Consider the following 13286-nt stretch of genomic DNA (forward strand, 5'->3'; position numbering starts at 1 on the left):
AAAAAATCCATGAATCCACATGGTAGGATTTGTAAAGAATTTATTCGTAAATCAGGGTGGAAAATAAGTATTTGGTCAATAACAAAAATACAACTCAATACTTTGTAACATAACCTTTGTTGGCAATAACAGAGGTCAAACGTTTACTATAGGTCTTTACCAGGTTTGCACACACAGTAGCTGGTATTTTGGCCCATTCCTCCATGCAGATCTTCTCGAGAGCAGTGATGTTTTGGGGCTGTTGCCGAGCAACACGGACTTTCAACTCCCGCCACAGATTTTCTATGGGGTTGAGGTCTGGAGACTGGCTAGGCCACTCCAGGACTTTCAAATGCTTCTTACGGAGCCACTCCTTTGTTGCCCGGGCGGTGTGTTTTGGATCATTGTCATGTTGGAAGACCCAGCCTCGTTTCATCTTCAAAGTTCTCACTGATGAAAGGAGGTTTTGGCTCAAAATCTCACGATACATGGCCCCATTCATTTTGTCCTTAACACGGATCAGTCGTCCTGTCCCCTTGGCAGAAAAACAGCCCCATAGCATGATGTTTCTACCCCCATGCTTCACAGTAGGTATGGTGCTCTTGGGATGCAACTCAGTATTCTTCTTCCTCCAAACACGACGAGTTGAGTTTACACCAAAAAGTTCTACTTTGGTTTCATCTGACCACATGACATTCTCCCAATCCTCTGCTGTATCATCCATGTGCTCTCTGGCAAACTTCAGACGGGCCTGGACATGCACTGGCTTCAGCAGCGGAACACGTCTGGCACTGCGGGATTTGATTCCCTGCCGTTGTAGTGTGTTACTGATGGTGACCTTTGTTACTTTGGTCCCGGCTCTCTGCAGGTCATTCACCAGGTCCCCCCGTGTGGTTCTGGGATCTTTGCTCACCGTTCTCATGATCATTTTGACCCCACGGGATGAGATCTTGCGTGGAGCCCCAGATCGAGGGAGATTATCAGTGGTCTTGTATGTCTTCCATTTTCTGATGATTGCTCCCACAGTTGATTTTTTCACACCAAGCTGCTTGCCTATTGTAGATTCACTCTTCCCAGTCTGGTGCAGGTCTACAATACTTTTCCTGGTGTCCTTCGAAAGCTCTTTGGTCTTGGCCATGGCGGAGTTTGGAGTCTGACTGTTTGAGGCTGTGGACAGGTGTCTTTTATACAGATGAAGAGTTCAAACAGGTGCCATTCATACAGGTAACGAGTGGGGGACAGAAAAGCTTCTTACAGAAGACGTTACAGGTCTGTGAGAGCCAGAGATTTTCCTTGTTTGAGGTGACCAAATACTTATTTTCCACCCTAATTTATGAATAAATTCTTTACAAATCCTACCATGTGAATTCATGGATTTTTTTTTCACATTCTGTCTCTCACAGTTGAAGTGTACCTCTGGTGCAAATTACTGACCTCTGTCATCATTTTAAGTGGGGGAACTTGCACAATCGGTGGCTGACTAAATACTTTTTTGCCCCACTGTATATATCGTTATATCGAACAGCCCTATATAATAATATTAAATCTGAGCAAAACCAGTAATTCCAAAATAAAAGACATGAAGTAGTTTTGGTGGTGGAGTTGACAAGAGGCGTAAATAGGTAAAATAAAACAGCAGAGTAACAATTATAACGGGTGCACTGGACGCCTGCATGAATATGATCAGATGTTATTTAGTGGCAATCGGCGAGTTAGCCAGATAAACATAATTGAAAATGCTAATGCAAGACTGACTGCACGTTCATGTATGGACTTGCTTGTTATTTCTGTCTCAGTGTGCATTTTGGCTGATGAATAAAAACATCTTTAAATATTTTGAGGCTGGATATGCAAATAGAAGTCCATGGGCAAAAATGCAGGAAGACATAAACCTTAAAATATAAGTGCAGATACAGTATACAGATAGTGTTTCACCTATCCGGTCATAAAAAAAGCTCCATCCATAAATCCGTCAGGTTTTATTAGATACCCAAAAGCAAAAGGTATGTCAGACTAAGGGCTGTGTATTGATAGCAGAGAGCAACGGGGGAGCTGCTGGGTCTGGCTGAAAATGGTCTCTTCCTGTTTTTACTCAGAGACGATAAAGTCATAAAAAGGTTGGTCTTGACGGTTCCTTCCCACACACACACACACACACACCTTCTTTCTTTCTTTACAACATTTTACAATTCGTCAGCACAACCTTTCCATTAACTATTAGTTCCTTGTTCTCTATTCTCCTTTTTGGTCCCTCCTTTAGATTTTTCCTTGTTCCAGTCTCCCGGGCTTTCCTATGTACTCCGCCCTGTGTCTGCAGCTCTTTTCTGAGGAGTTTCCTCTCTGAAGTCTTCCCCACCCTCTCCTTTCTTTCCTTCTGGCATGGTTTTCTCTCCACATCAGGCACTTTGTCTTTGTGCCTTTTTCATACATTCTACATTTTCTTCAGCTCTACCTTATAATAATCATTTCTACTATCTATGTGTTAATGACTCCTTAATATTCATCTTCTTCTCTTTCTTGACTTTCCTACATGAATTTCTTACTCCCATCTCTGTGCTAGTAAGCAGCTATTAGCCTCTTATTTTCCCACCTCTCTAACTTGAGGTGCCCCAGTTTCTGTCCTTTCCTCTGCCTTCATCTCGCCCACACGGACGTCTTTTGTTTTCCCTAAATTCATCTCCCCTTGATCTCTTCCTCTCTCTCCTGGTTGCTAACACAGTGTCACTAAGTCTTATAAAGTTGTTGACTTTTTAGTTCTCATCAGCAACAGCAAAGCATTTGAAAGCTCGCTGAGCCACATTTGGATGTAAATATGCTTTTCTTTCCAGTCCGATTGACATGGAAGCTACGATAGCAAAGAGTGTCACATCTCATTTTAACCCTCTGAGAACAAGTAGGCCAGAAAAATGAAACCAAAAGGCAAATGGAACTGCAAAACTGCAGTTCCCCTGATGGCCACTAGAGGCAAGCCTGGCTGCCAAATATGTCAATGTGTGCATTTTATTGGAAAGAACTCCCTCAAAAACCTACCTCAAACACTCCCTCTTGCTCACACTGTTAATGCTTTACCCTCGAACTAACGTCATGAAAAACACAAATTTATTCAAAGACGATGCTAAAAGAAGAGAATGTCTACATTTAATTGAGTCACTCTGTGCTCCTTACCTGAGCTGTCCCAGGTTGTAGTGCCTTGTCTCGCCATCTGTGGAGCGTGTGACGCACACGGAGTAGCACGGCTGAAGCTGCCGCAGTTCCAGCAGGACGATGGCCAGGTAGTGGATGAAGAGGAGAGCGTCCACAAGCGACACGGCGTACTGCACGATACCCTGGTAGTTCTCGTCCTATCAACAGTTAGGATTTTTGGGAATCATTTGTGACCGATTTACTTTATATGTAAAGTAAACACAAATCTAATAAAATAACTGCATAGTAAATATGTCCCAACACAGTTCCAAGCACAGATTATGCCTAAAATAGTCTTCCAGGCATAAACACATGTGAGACTAGATGTAGAGCATATAAATATTTAGCAGCGTTTCAAAGGACGGCTGAAACACCGTCCTTTGAAAGTGTGTATTCCTACAGGGATTCTCAATCAGGGACTTACAAGGATTTTAAATTATGGCTCACAGAGTAAACACACAGCACTGGGAAATCAAATATCTGTGTTTTAGCTGTTTGTGGCTTTGTTGAGCTTCTGATGGCATTAAAAATGAATGTGACTGCAGTACTCGTGCTACTGAAACCTTTGTTTCTGTGCGTATGTGTGTGTAGTACTCAATGAATTTTCATTCATACGTACAGTTTTCCCCTCTCTTAGCTCACCTGTGAGTCGAGTATCCTGACTCCATAGAAGAGCCAATAGGAGATCACAAAGAGCAGAACCAGTACAGCAAGTAGTGCCCGGAATACATAGACCCTTGGGAGTCCTGCCCGCGCTGGCCTGAAGAAGAGCGCCCAGACAGCCAGCAGCAGTATGAGCAGTTTGAAGGCCACAGAGATGAAGAGGCCCTCGCAGGCCGTCCCACAGCTCTGCAGCTTGTCTGGCCAGAGGATATGGGGTAGCACCAGAAAGGCCAGTGGCGTGAGAAACACCAGCAGGCCTAAGATTATTGCCAGGGTCCGGGTGAAGTAACGGCGGCAGTCGAGCCCCACACTGTCCTCCAGATCCTTTGTGATGCGAACGATGTCCTCCTGAGAGAGGCTGTGCTCCGAGGTGCCCGTGATGGCTGTGGTGGTCTCACCCCAGTTGTCATCCTGTGAAAATACAAAGGTCAAAGGTCATTAAAAAACACAACCTTGCCCTCCAGATTCTTCCCACAGTCCAAAGACTGATTGTAAGCTGGCCGTGGATGTTGGAAAATGGTTAAAGGGTGTCTTGCAGTGAGCGGTCAATAAGATGCATTCCATTTCTAGTAAACATTGGATGGTACTTGCCTTCTGAAGCCATCCCTATTCACATCATTTAGTCAAGGAAAAAAAGGATGGATTGACAGATGGATGGTTTTCCCCTCTGTTTGAGCCACTTCTCTTTAGCTTAACATACACTTGTAGATGGATATCACCTGTTACTGCATTCTAAAGTGGTTTTTCACCTTTGACTGAAGCATCAGGTGAAAGGAAAGAGAGACTCTTTCCAAGCACGTGAGAAAGAAGGGACTAAAAATGGGAAGTGGAAAAAGCTAACAGCACAAGCTGCCAACTGGGCTACACGCTGACGTCTGGGCTGGACTGCATCCGCAGATAATGATGGTTAGCGGTGTCAGAGCAGAGCTGCTAGAATAACAAAGATAAGAACTCTTTACGCTGTAGTCATAACAGGCCTCTAACATGACCATGCGAGCCGCTGAGTTCCGCCTCTAAAAGCAAAAAAAGGGTAGATGATGAACTGCCATCAGCTATAAGTAAATTCAGTAACAGATTTACCCACCAATCGGCCAGAAATGCTGCACCTAATGTGGATTATAATGCATATTTCGGGTTCATATCCATAACATGTGCCTGAGACTTGTAGAGATGGGAGAGACACATTATGAACAATTCCACTGAGGAGGTTGAAAGGATGATGATGCTGCACGGGAACAGAAAATATCCCACTGGCCTCAGGGTGAAAACTTTGCAGTTAATCTGCATACTCAAGTTTTAATAAGAGAATTCCACTACAAGACCACGTCTGCACCCACATACAAGCCAAGATGATGAGAGAAAAAGGTAAAAAGGTTTTATCAGGACCTTTCAGATGAATGGGAAAATGGACTGGTTCTTATATAGCGCTTTAAACAACAAGGGCAGCCTTATCATAGGATCAGGCTGGTCTAGAACTACCTTAATATCACCAAACAAGCCTGATTTTTATTCTAGCAAAAGGTATTTGCACATTTGCCTTCACACGCATAGTAACATGAGCGACATCCCATTCCTAATCCACATCTTAATGGACCTTGTTTTGTGCATGTTGGAACAGAGTTGGGAGCATGAAAGCATGAAATTGTCCAAAATGTCTTGGTATGCTGATGCATTAAGAGGTCCTTTCATTGGAACTAAAGGGGCAAGCCCAACTCCTGAAAAACAACCCCACAGCATCAACAAAGCTTTAAAAATGATGCATGAGGTATATTTTTAGTAGCGCCAACACTCACAGGGGACCACCCAGGCACCTGTTTTTACTGGTCTCTCTCTGAAGAGGTTCAACACTGAAAGCAGTCTCAAGATGGTCTGACGTTTGACCCGCTACAGTCATAAAAACGGACTCATATGATGCATTCCCATGATGCATTGAGTATTTCTTCTTCAGTCACCTTTCTCACTCACTATGTGTTAACAGACCTCTCTGCACTGAATCATACTTGTTATTAATCTCCGTCTCTCTTCCACAGCATGTCTTTTATCCTGTCTTCCTTCTCTCACCCCAACCGGTTGCAGCAGATGGCCCCGCCCCTCCCTGAGCCTGGTTCTGCTGGAAGTTTCTTCCTGTTAAAAGGGAGTTTTTCCTTCCCACTGTCACCAAAGTGCTCACTCATAGGGGGTTACACGATTGTTGGGTTTTTCTCTGTATGTATTATTGTAGGGTCTACCTTACAATATAAAGTATCTTGAGGCGACTGTTGTTGTGATTTGGCGCAGTATAAATAAATTGAACTGAATATGATAAGCAACTAAATGTAAGACTTACGAACATGTGTAGCCTGACAGTGGATGTATTTTTATATCTAACAAAGTGGAAAAAGTCCTTTTTCTCCACTGAATTTCAGTTATTCCCCAGAAACTGCAGAATACTACTACTGGAACGCCTGTTTACTATAGCAGACACAGATGAACTCTGTACATCGATTTAGCTGATTAAACCTAAGAGTTAAAGGAGATTAACAGACTATAGCAAAGCACAAAGCAAATGCACAACCGTTAATAAAACAGGCTTTAGTCCACTCAACAGGAGTGCAGATTGTTTGTGGAACAGTTGCAGCCACTTCATTAATAATGAAAGAGACAGACTGGAGAGCCCTCAGCTTCTCCGTGGAGACTTATGCAACAGGTCTTTAATTCACATGAAGCAATTATCCGCAGCTGAGATCTAAAGTTAGCTAAAGTCATTATTTTGTCTTTGCACTGGCAGATATCAGCAGAGACTGACAACCGGTGTACCTGGACAGGGGCTTTACATCACACGTCATCAGTTTTTCCCCTAAAGTATGGAAAAATGTGCTATATGAACTTCCCCTGCTTAGTCTACTATTACAGCCAATGTTAAACTGCTGCTGCTCAGATTAAGACAGATGTACAGCAGCACAGAAGATAAGTGAGAGCAGCTTTAATTTTGAAATGTTCCAGTGTCTGAATGAGAAAACCTACAACCACTGACCCGCTGACCCATGCTGAGCCGAGTACAGAGCATCTGATTCTTGTCTGCTCGCTCTCTAAGTCAAGCCAAGCATGCCGTGTGCGTGTTTGTGAGGAAGTGAATCGATAGGCATTAGCTGTAAGGAAGACTGCCTCTCTAACCACAGTGTACTTCGACAACACCCAGGGGGAAACATGAATCACAGCTTCTCAAGCCTCATGGCTGTTGTACACTCATCGCTCGTTGCCCTTGCCTCGAGCACCTGAATCTCACACCGCATAAATTACTCCATCAAGAACTCTATCATCACATACCCCCAAAACAGAAAAGGAAAAACAGATGTCCACTGACGTGTTTCCACTTTTCTTCTTGGTCTCATAGACAAAAATCATTGAACTGTTAAATCAGCAAAACTTAAAATAAAGCAAACCTGCCGACATTCCCCTCAGTCGGCTCACTGCTCCTAAAATTTGGAGCTGGATTTTTGCTGGATGCCTATTACCATACCTGGGCTTTCCCTCTGCCAGCGTGACTAAAAATAGACATCAGTGACCCACATTTCATCATGGGATTAACCAATCACCACAGGCTGATCTGGTTCAGTACCGGCAGCCTCGCAGGAGGCCCAGACCCATTCATCATATGAAAATAGGCGAAACAGAGAGGAAAAGTGAGAAGAGAAAGGGAACAAAGACGCAGGAAGAAAAGGGCAGGAGCATGACAAGAATGTTCAACAATAGGAAAGCCAATTAAACGAGGAAAGGGACTGATCCAGAGGGGCAGGCAAAGCCAGGCCAGTTCAAGGGCCAGACGGAGAGACCAACACATCTTCCATTCGTGACTACATACACACACGGCAGCTGAACACTTGTCAGGTCTGCTCTTGTCCTACATCTGCAGTGATTTGTTGGATGCAGACTGGGTGACAAACAATGACGAAAACATCTGAAATGACGTGTCCGCACGGGAATAACTCCAGGCTGCAACTTTACAAATATAACCACACATTCCTGAACTGCCAGTAACAGTTTCTCAACTGTGCAGCCAAAATGAAACAACCTTTAACTTAATGATAAGAAGCACATGGTAGAATTTTGAACCCTGATTGAGAGATTTTAAAATACTCTAGAAAAAGAGAAGATTTTTTTATTTCCAGCCAATCAAAACTAGTTGTTTTCCACCAATAGACTTTTTAATTTTTATTTTTATTTTGTTTATGTGTGACCACTGCCCTTGCTCCATCCATCCAACGTCTACTGTGCCACTCATCAGGATCTAGGAGTTAAGCTGAAGTGTCCAGACCACACTCTTCCCAGCCACCACCTCCAACTATTCCAGCAGGAAACTGAAGTTTTTATAGGCCGGCACAGAAACTGATTCTTTTCAGTGTGTCTTGGGTTTTTTTGTCACAGAACACAGCTCACGGTGATAGGTTAAGATCAGAAAGTGGACGTCTTGTTCTTCATGCTCAGCTCTAATTACCACAACTAATCAGAACAGTGCACTGCAATTAATCTCCCACTTCACTCTTCCCCCGGCTTAACCCTGATACTTTAACTCATCAACTTCAGGCAGCAACTCATTCCTAACCCAAAGTCAGCAATCTGCCCTTCGTCAGCCAAGAACCTTTGAATTTGGTACTGAAAAAAATAAAAAAAAATCACTAACAAAATTGTGACAGAGACGTTACACGTTTACATTCTCTCTGTCACGACAATGAGACAAACCCCCAGAATGAGATCTAATGATAACTCTGTATCAAAAACAGAGGTACTTCAGCAACCTCCAACAAAGCACAAATCTTTCACCCAGCAAACAATGTAGTGAGACATAACAATCAGCTGAGTAGAGACACTATGGAAAGCACGGCAGGTGCAGCAGGTGTAGTTTTTACATTGAAAGCATTTCTTTGAAAAGAGAAATTTATTGGTGAGGCAGCAAACTAAGTGTTGCAACACGATACCGTATCTGCTGAGCTTTAAACGCATCCAGAGAGGCTGATCTGAGCTGCACACGAGCCCGTGTTTGGATGCATCGTATTGCATTACTGAACTGCTTTGCTCAAAAGGCCTCTGGGGTGCTTTTGATGTGAAACTGTGTGACAGTTCCAGCTGTTTTTGCCAAAGTAGTGGCCCTGGGTGAGACATCAACCCATTTCTGCTGTATAAGTGGGAGAAACCAACACATTTTGCACCTGCAGAAATTCTTTACAAGTGAAATAACTGCCATAAGCTTTCAACTCAGCCTGCCAGCTCACTAATAACCTAAACCCTGAGCTGACTTCCCTTTTTCTGCTGCAAGTAGTGGAGTAGTTAAGAAATGATTAGAGTGATAACAGAGCAAAACAGACTCAGAAAGCTCCATGTGTGTTTGACACAGGTGTATATATATATTTATATATATAGTGCATGCCGTGTCAGCCAGGACACTTTTACAAAGCTTTCACTTGAGTATTTTCTGCCTTCTAGGTCCACCAGAGTATAAATAACAGCTATTGTTTCTCACAGTAAATCAAATGTTCACTAAAAGCCTGTTTTCTGTTCAGCTCTAAGTGGGCAGCAAACAAAGCCCCTCACTCAGGGCAGGAACAAGTGCACTCTACTGACTCCTGGGAGGCAAGGTGTGTGTGTCTGCATGTGTGTGTGTAAAATATAGCATCAAGCTGCCCCAAAGAGCTCTTCACAGCAATTTAAAACCTCCTTTGTTTAAAGTGCGGACAGCGTGTGCGGCTGCCAACAACTTGTCTGGACAAGGAAGCAAAGCACTTAAAAAAGTTTCTTTGACTAATTCGCGGGATAGAGGAGGGAGTGTTAGACAACAGGAGACTGACAGCTGAGTGGCACATGAAAAAGAGCCAAACTGCTGTATGATTAACAGGGTTATACACGATGTCAGGTAATCATGAGGGGGTAGTTGTAGAGTGGATGCAGAAACATGATTCATAGAGTCCTATCCCCACCTCAAAAGCCACAGTGTCAGTCATTTAGCTTCAGATCAAGATTCAAGTACATGCCAGCCATAAATAAGGCTTTTAATAACTACTTTCACCTGCTCGTCTGCATGACCAAGGTTAACAATGGCAACTGTTTTCAACAAAAAAGATCTAAATACCCGCTGTACATTTACCCCTCCATCCTACTCCACATAGCACCAAACAACCAGATAAAGCTAGCCGTTAGCTGATAAACACAATGAAGGATTTGTCAGATAAAAAGCCACAGATAAAAAGTTGGTGAAGACCAGAAACAGATATCAGAAACACGAGTCCAAATGAATGCTAGAACTGCTCTGAAATGCCTACATGTGTTTGTCATACCTGACATGAAGAGGTAACTAAGCTTTCCTTATGCTACCAGTGAAAAACTGAGATAGGAATTTCCTATAATAGGAAAAATAACTAGTCAGGCTTTGCCACGTATTTCTCTAGTTGGAAAAAGTGCCAAATGAATGAGCCTCTTGAACAGTCTCAAGTCTCAGATTCATCGAGTCAGCTTGTTTTTACTTTGGTTTTTTCTCACTTTGATCCCTCTTCTTCTTCTTTGCCTCCTCCACTAGCAGAGCTATATTTTCTGTCAGGTAGACTTCAAACAGTTGCTGTGGTTGTTCCAGCATCCACCATTTCTGCTGCCTGAGGAGGAAACCCAGCAGAGCTGCACTCTTTCTGCTTTGGTTTTGCTATTGACCAAAAAAATTCATTTCCTACTTGATGGCACATAGAACTGCGCAGTGAAAGCAAAGATTATATTAAGTCAAAATAAATGCCAAGCGTGCCACCGCTCAATGGCCATTAGACTGTACAAATGTTTTAGTGTTCTTTCCACATCAGCTGCATTTACAAGAATACTGTGGTGCAGCTGTGTTCAATGTTACAGCAGACCAACACACCAAATACATGCCTGCTATACCGTGAAGTACACGTTCCACCTGACTGGACGTGTGTCCGGACTCATGCAAATGATTGCATTAGGAAATAAAGCCACACTGAGCATGAAAAGCAAACACAGCTTGCTAAAAACAACAGAGCGTCGTCTCTGCTGAGTCGCAGAGACCTGTCAGCCTTACCTGGCTTGGTTTAGTTCCTGCTCCACAGCTGGTCACTGGAGTCGAGTTAGTATTAGAACCTTCTTCTAATGTGGTGACAATAACTTCTTTAATTTCCTCCGGAGCCTCACAAACCTCCAGCACCTGCAATACGTCCCCCGCCTCCAACACTGCTGGTGTCTGCATCTTGAAATCCTCGCCTACCGAACCTAACCTTGTCCCGTTACTCAGTTACTGCTCTTTCTTCCCCTCATCCATCTCAGACTGCTATTGTGTGTATGTGACCTCCCTGACTCTCGCCCGATCTGCAGCCCAGCCCTTCGCTTTATCCGTCTTTATATAGAAATCTCTCCCATGGTGCCTCAGGAGGTATTGTATGGGACTGTGTGCTCACTTGCCACATAATGTAAGGGGCTTTATTGAGGAAGACAGAGAGTGAGGGACCGCGAGGAGCAGGAGAGAGGAAGAGAAGCTGGGAAGTGGGGGAGAGAGGAGCCATTTGCTTGGGCTGTCTTGACAGCAGCAGGGATGGAGGGGGGATAAAAGGGATTGATGGCTTGAGAAAGAAGGGAAGAGAGGAGCAGAAAGAGGAGTAGACGAGCACAATAAACAAATATCTGAGCCTACTGATGATGGCAAACAAATAGCAACAATTAGATGCCAATGCCATCCACCCAAAGATATGTTTCTCCCACTCCTTCCTCCCTCTTCCCCTCAAGGCGTCCTCTCTCATCCTCCTCATTCTCTGTTCATCTCTTGCCTCAGCACCACTCTCCGTCTATTGCTTCTGACCCAGTGAGCACTGTGGTGTCACCGAGCTGCCACTGGCATGTGTGTCAATGTGTGAGAGAGTGCATGTGTGCAAAGTAAAACAAAACGAGTTTATCCAACCGACTGATGGCATGTCTTAAAAATAAAGGTCGGGTTAGATTCTAAATATTTTTGAACGCACAAATAAAAAGATGAACAACTCTTAATAACAAGTGTTTTGTATGTCCAAAAAAATCAGACTCATCTTATTCCTCTTCTCTGTTGTGCAAATGTATTAATACACAGCTGAAAATACAGACAACGCTGTCTCCTGCTTCAGTAACTCTGAATACAGTTACACTTAGCTGCCTCTGAGCTATTAAATAGAGTATATATACAGTATATATGACATTTAAAGATAAAGCTAATGACTAAAGAATGACGTGTGTGTCTCTCAGAATGACGCTTGTGCTGTACTTTGGCTCTCTTGCACAAAAATGTCACAAACTGCAGTTCCTCAAAAGGCCACTTGAGGCTCGCTCTAAAAGTGAGTAATTCCCCATAAACCTCCATGTTAAGACACCCAAGTTTAGAGAAGTGCCCATTTATGCAGTGTACTGCAACAGATCAGTCACACTAGTATATTTTGTTTTAGGCCTGTTTTCTACTAGTGAACATTAGCATCCCAAATGGAGCCCAGAGACCACTTCTGACTGACTAGAAACAGCCTGTTAGGAGCATACTGCTGAGCCATGTGACTCAGCTTTAAAAACATTCATACTGCAATGACTTTTTGACAGTGACACACAATGTGTCATCATACTACAGCTTAAAAAAGATAATCCTTAAACTAAAGAATACAAAAGCTAATCTAAAGCAATAGCAAATCAGGCAAGAACAAGTTTGCATGTTTATTCAAAGTTCACCTCTCTGTGCTATTAAACTTCCCCAAATGGGCTAAGGCAAAAGAACCATGGACCTAAGCATCTTAACAGAAGAAGAAGAATCCTGTCCACTCACTAAAGGCATAAAAACCACCAAAACACCTCAAAAATCATCTTCCAAATCTACAGCAGAAGAGCACGTCTTTCCCTTTCTCTTTCCCCAACCCTTGCAGCTCACAACAAGCACAGACGCACACACACAAAGCTCTGGGATAACCATGAAGCTCTGTGGGATTCTCTCTCACAGGACACGGAGCCAGGTGGCACTCACCACAGAGTAGGAATCCAAAACACCAGCCCAAGCACTCCGCCTGTTCCAGGAACCTGACATGGTTTAGAGTCTGTGGCAGTGAAGCTACCTGCGCTGTTCTTTGTGTCACTCTGACCGTGCTGAAGCTCGAGCTGGAGGACAGCTGAGATCATAAAGCAGCTGCTTTTAATTGGACCGAATAAACCAGGCTGCAGGGAGGGTGAGCGAAAGGTGAAAGAGCGGGAGGTGGAGGAGCAAGTTGTGGATTCTGACAGAAGGTGATGAAGAAGGGAAGCGTGCAACGTCAAAGAACTGGCTACATCGAGAGAGACGCATAAGGAACCCTAGAGGAAAGCATTATAAGGTGATTACTGGGCTAAATGTGTGTAAGCTATGAAGGGTGTGCAAAGATGTGAGGTTCTTTCCCCTGACCTGCACATAAACATGTAAAATGATACCTGGCTCCATGTGCTCTCTCCATCAG

General features: G+C 43.6%; 1 protein-coding gene across 4 annotated transcripts in view; it reads right to left on the reverse strand.

Moving 5' to 3' along the window:
* Positions 1–13286, reverse strand: part of LOC113015920 (vang-like protein 1) — a 68864-nt gene that overhangs the window by 10891 nt on the left and 44687 nt on the right. For 3 of the 4 annotated variants that reach the window (XM_026158292.1, XM_026158291.1, XM_026158294.1), the window contains 2 exons: positions 3805–4236; positions 3145–3320 (listed from right to left, as the gene is read on the reverse strand). In XM_026158292.1, coding sequence (XP_026014077.1) covers positions 3145–3320; positions 3805–4236 — 608 coding nt within the window. Of the gene's footprint in view, positions 1–3144; positions 3321–3804; positions 4237–10879; positions 12446–13286 lie in introns of those variants that run through there. The other variant, XM_026158293.1, reaches the window with a different exon arrangement.

This window comes from Astatotilapia calliptera, chromosome 23, assembly GCF_900246225.1.
Source record: "Astatotilapia calliptera chromosome 23, fAstCal1.2, whole genome shotgun sequence".
Classification (NCBI taxonomy): Eukaryota; Metazoa; Chordata; class Actinopteri; order Cichliformes; family Cichlidae; genus Astatotilapia; species Astatotilapia calliptera.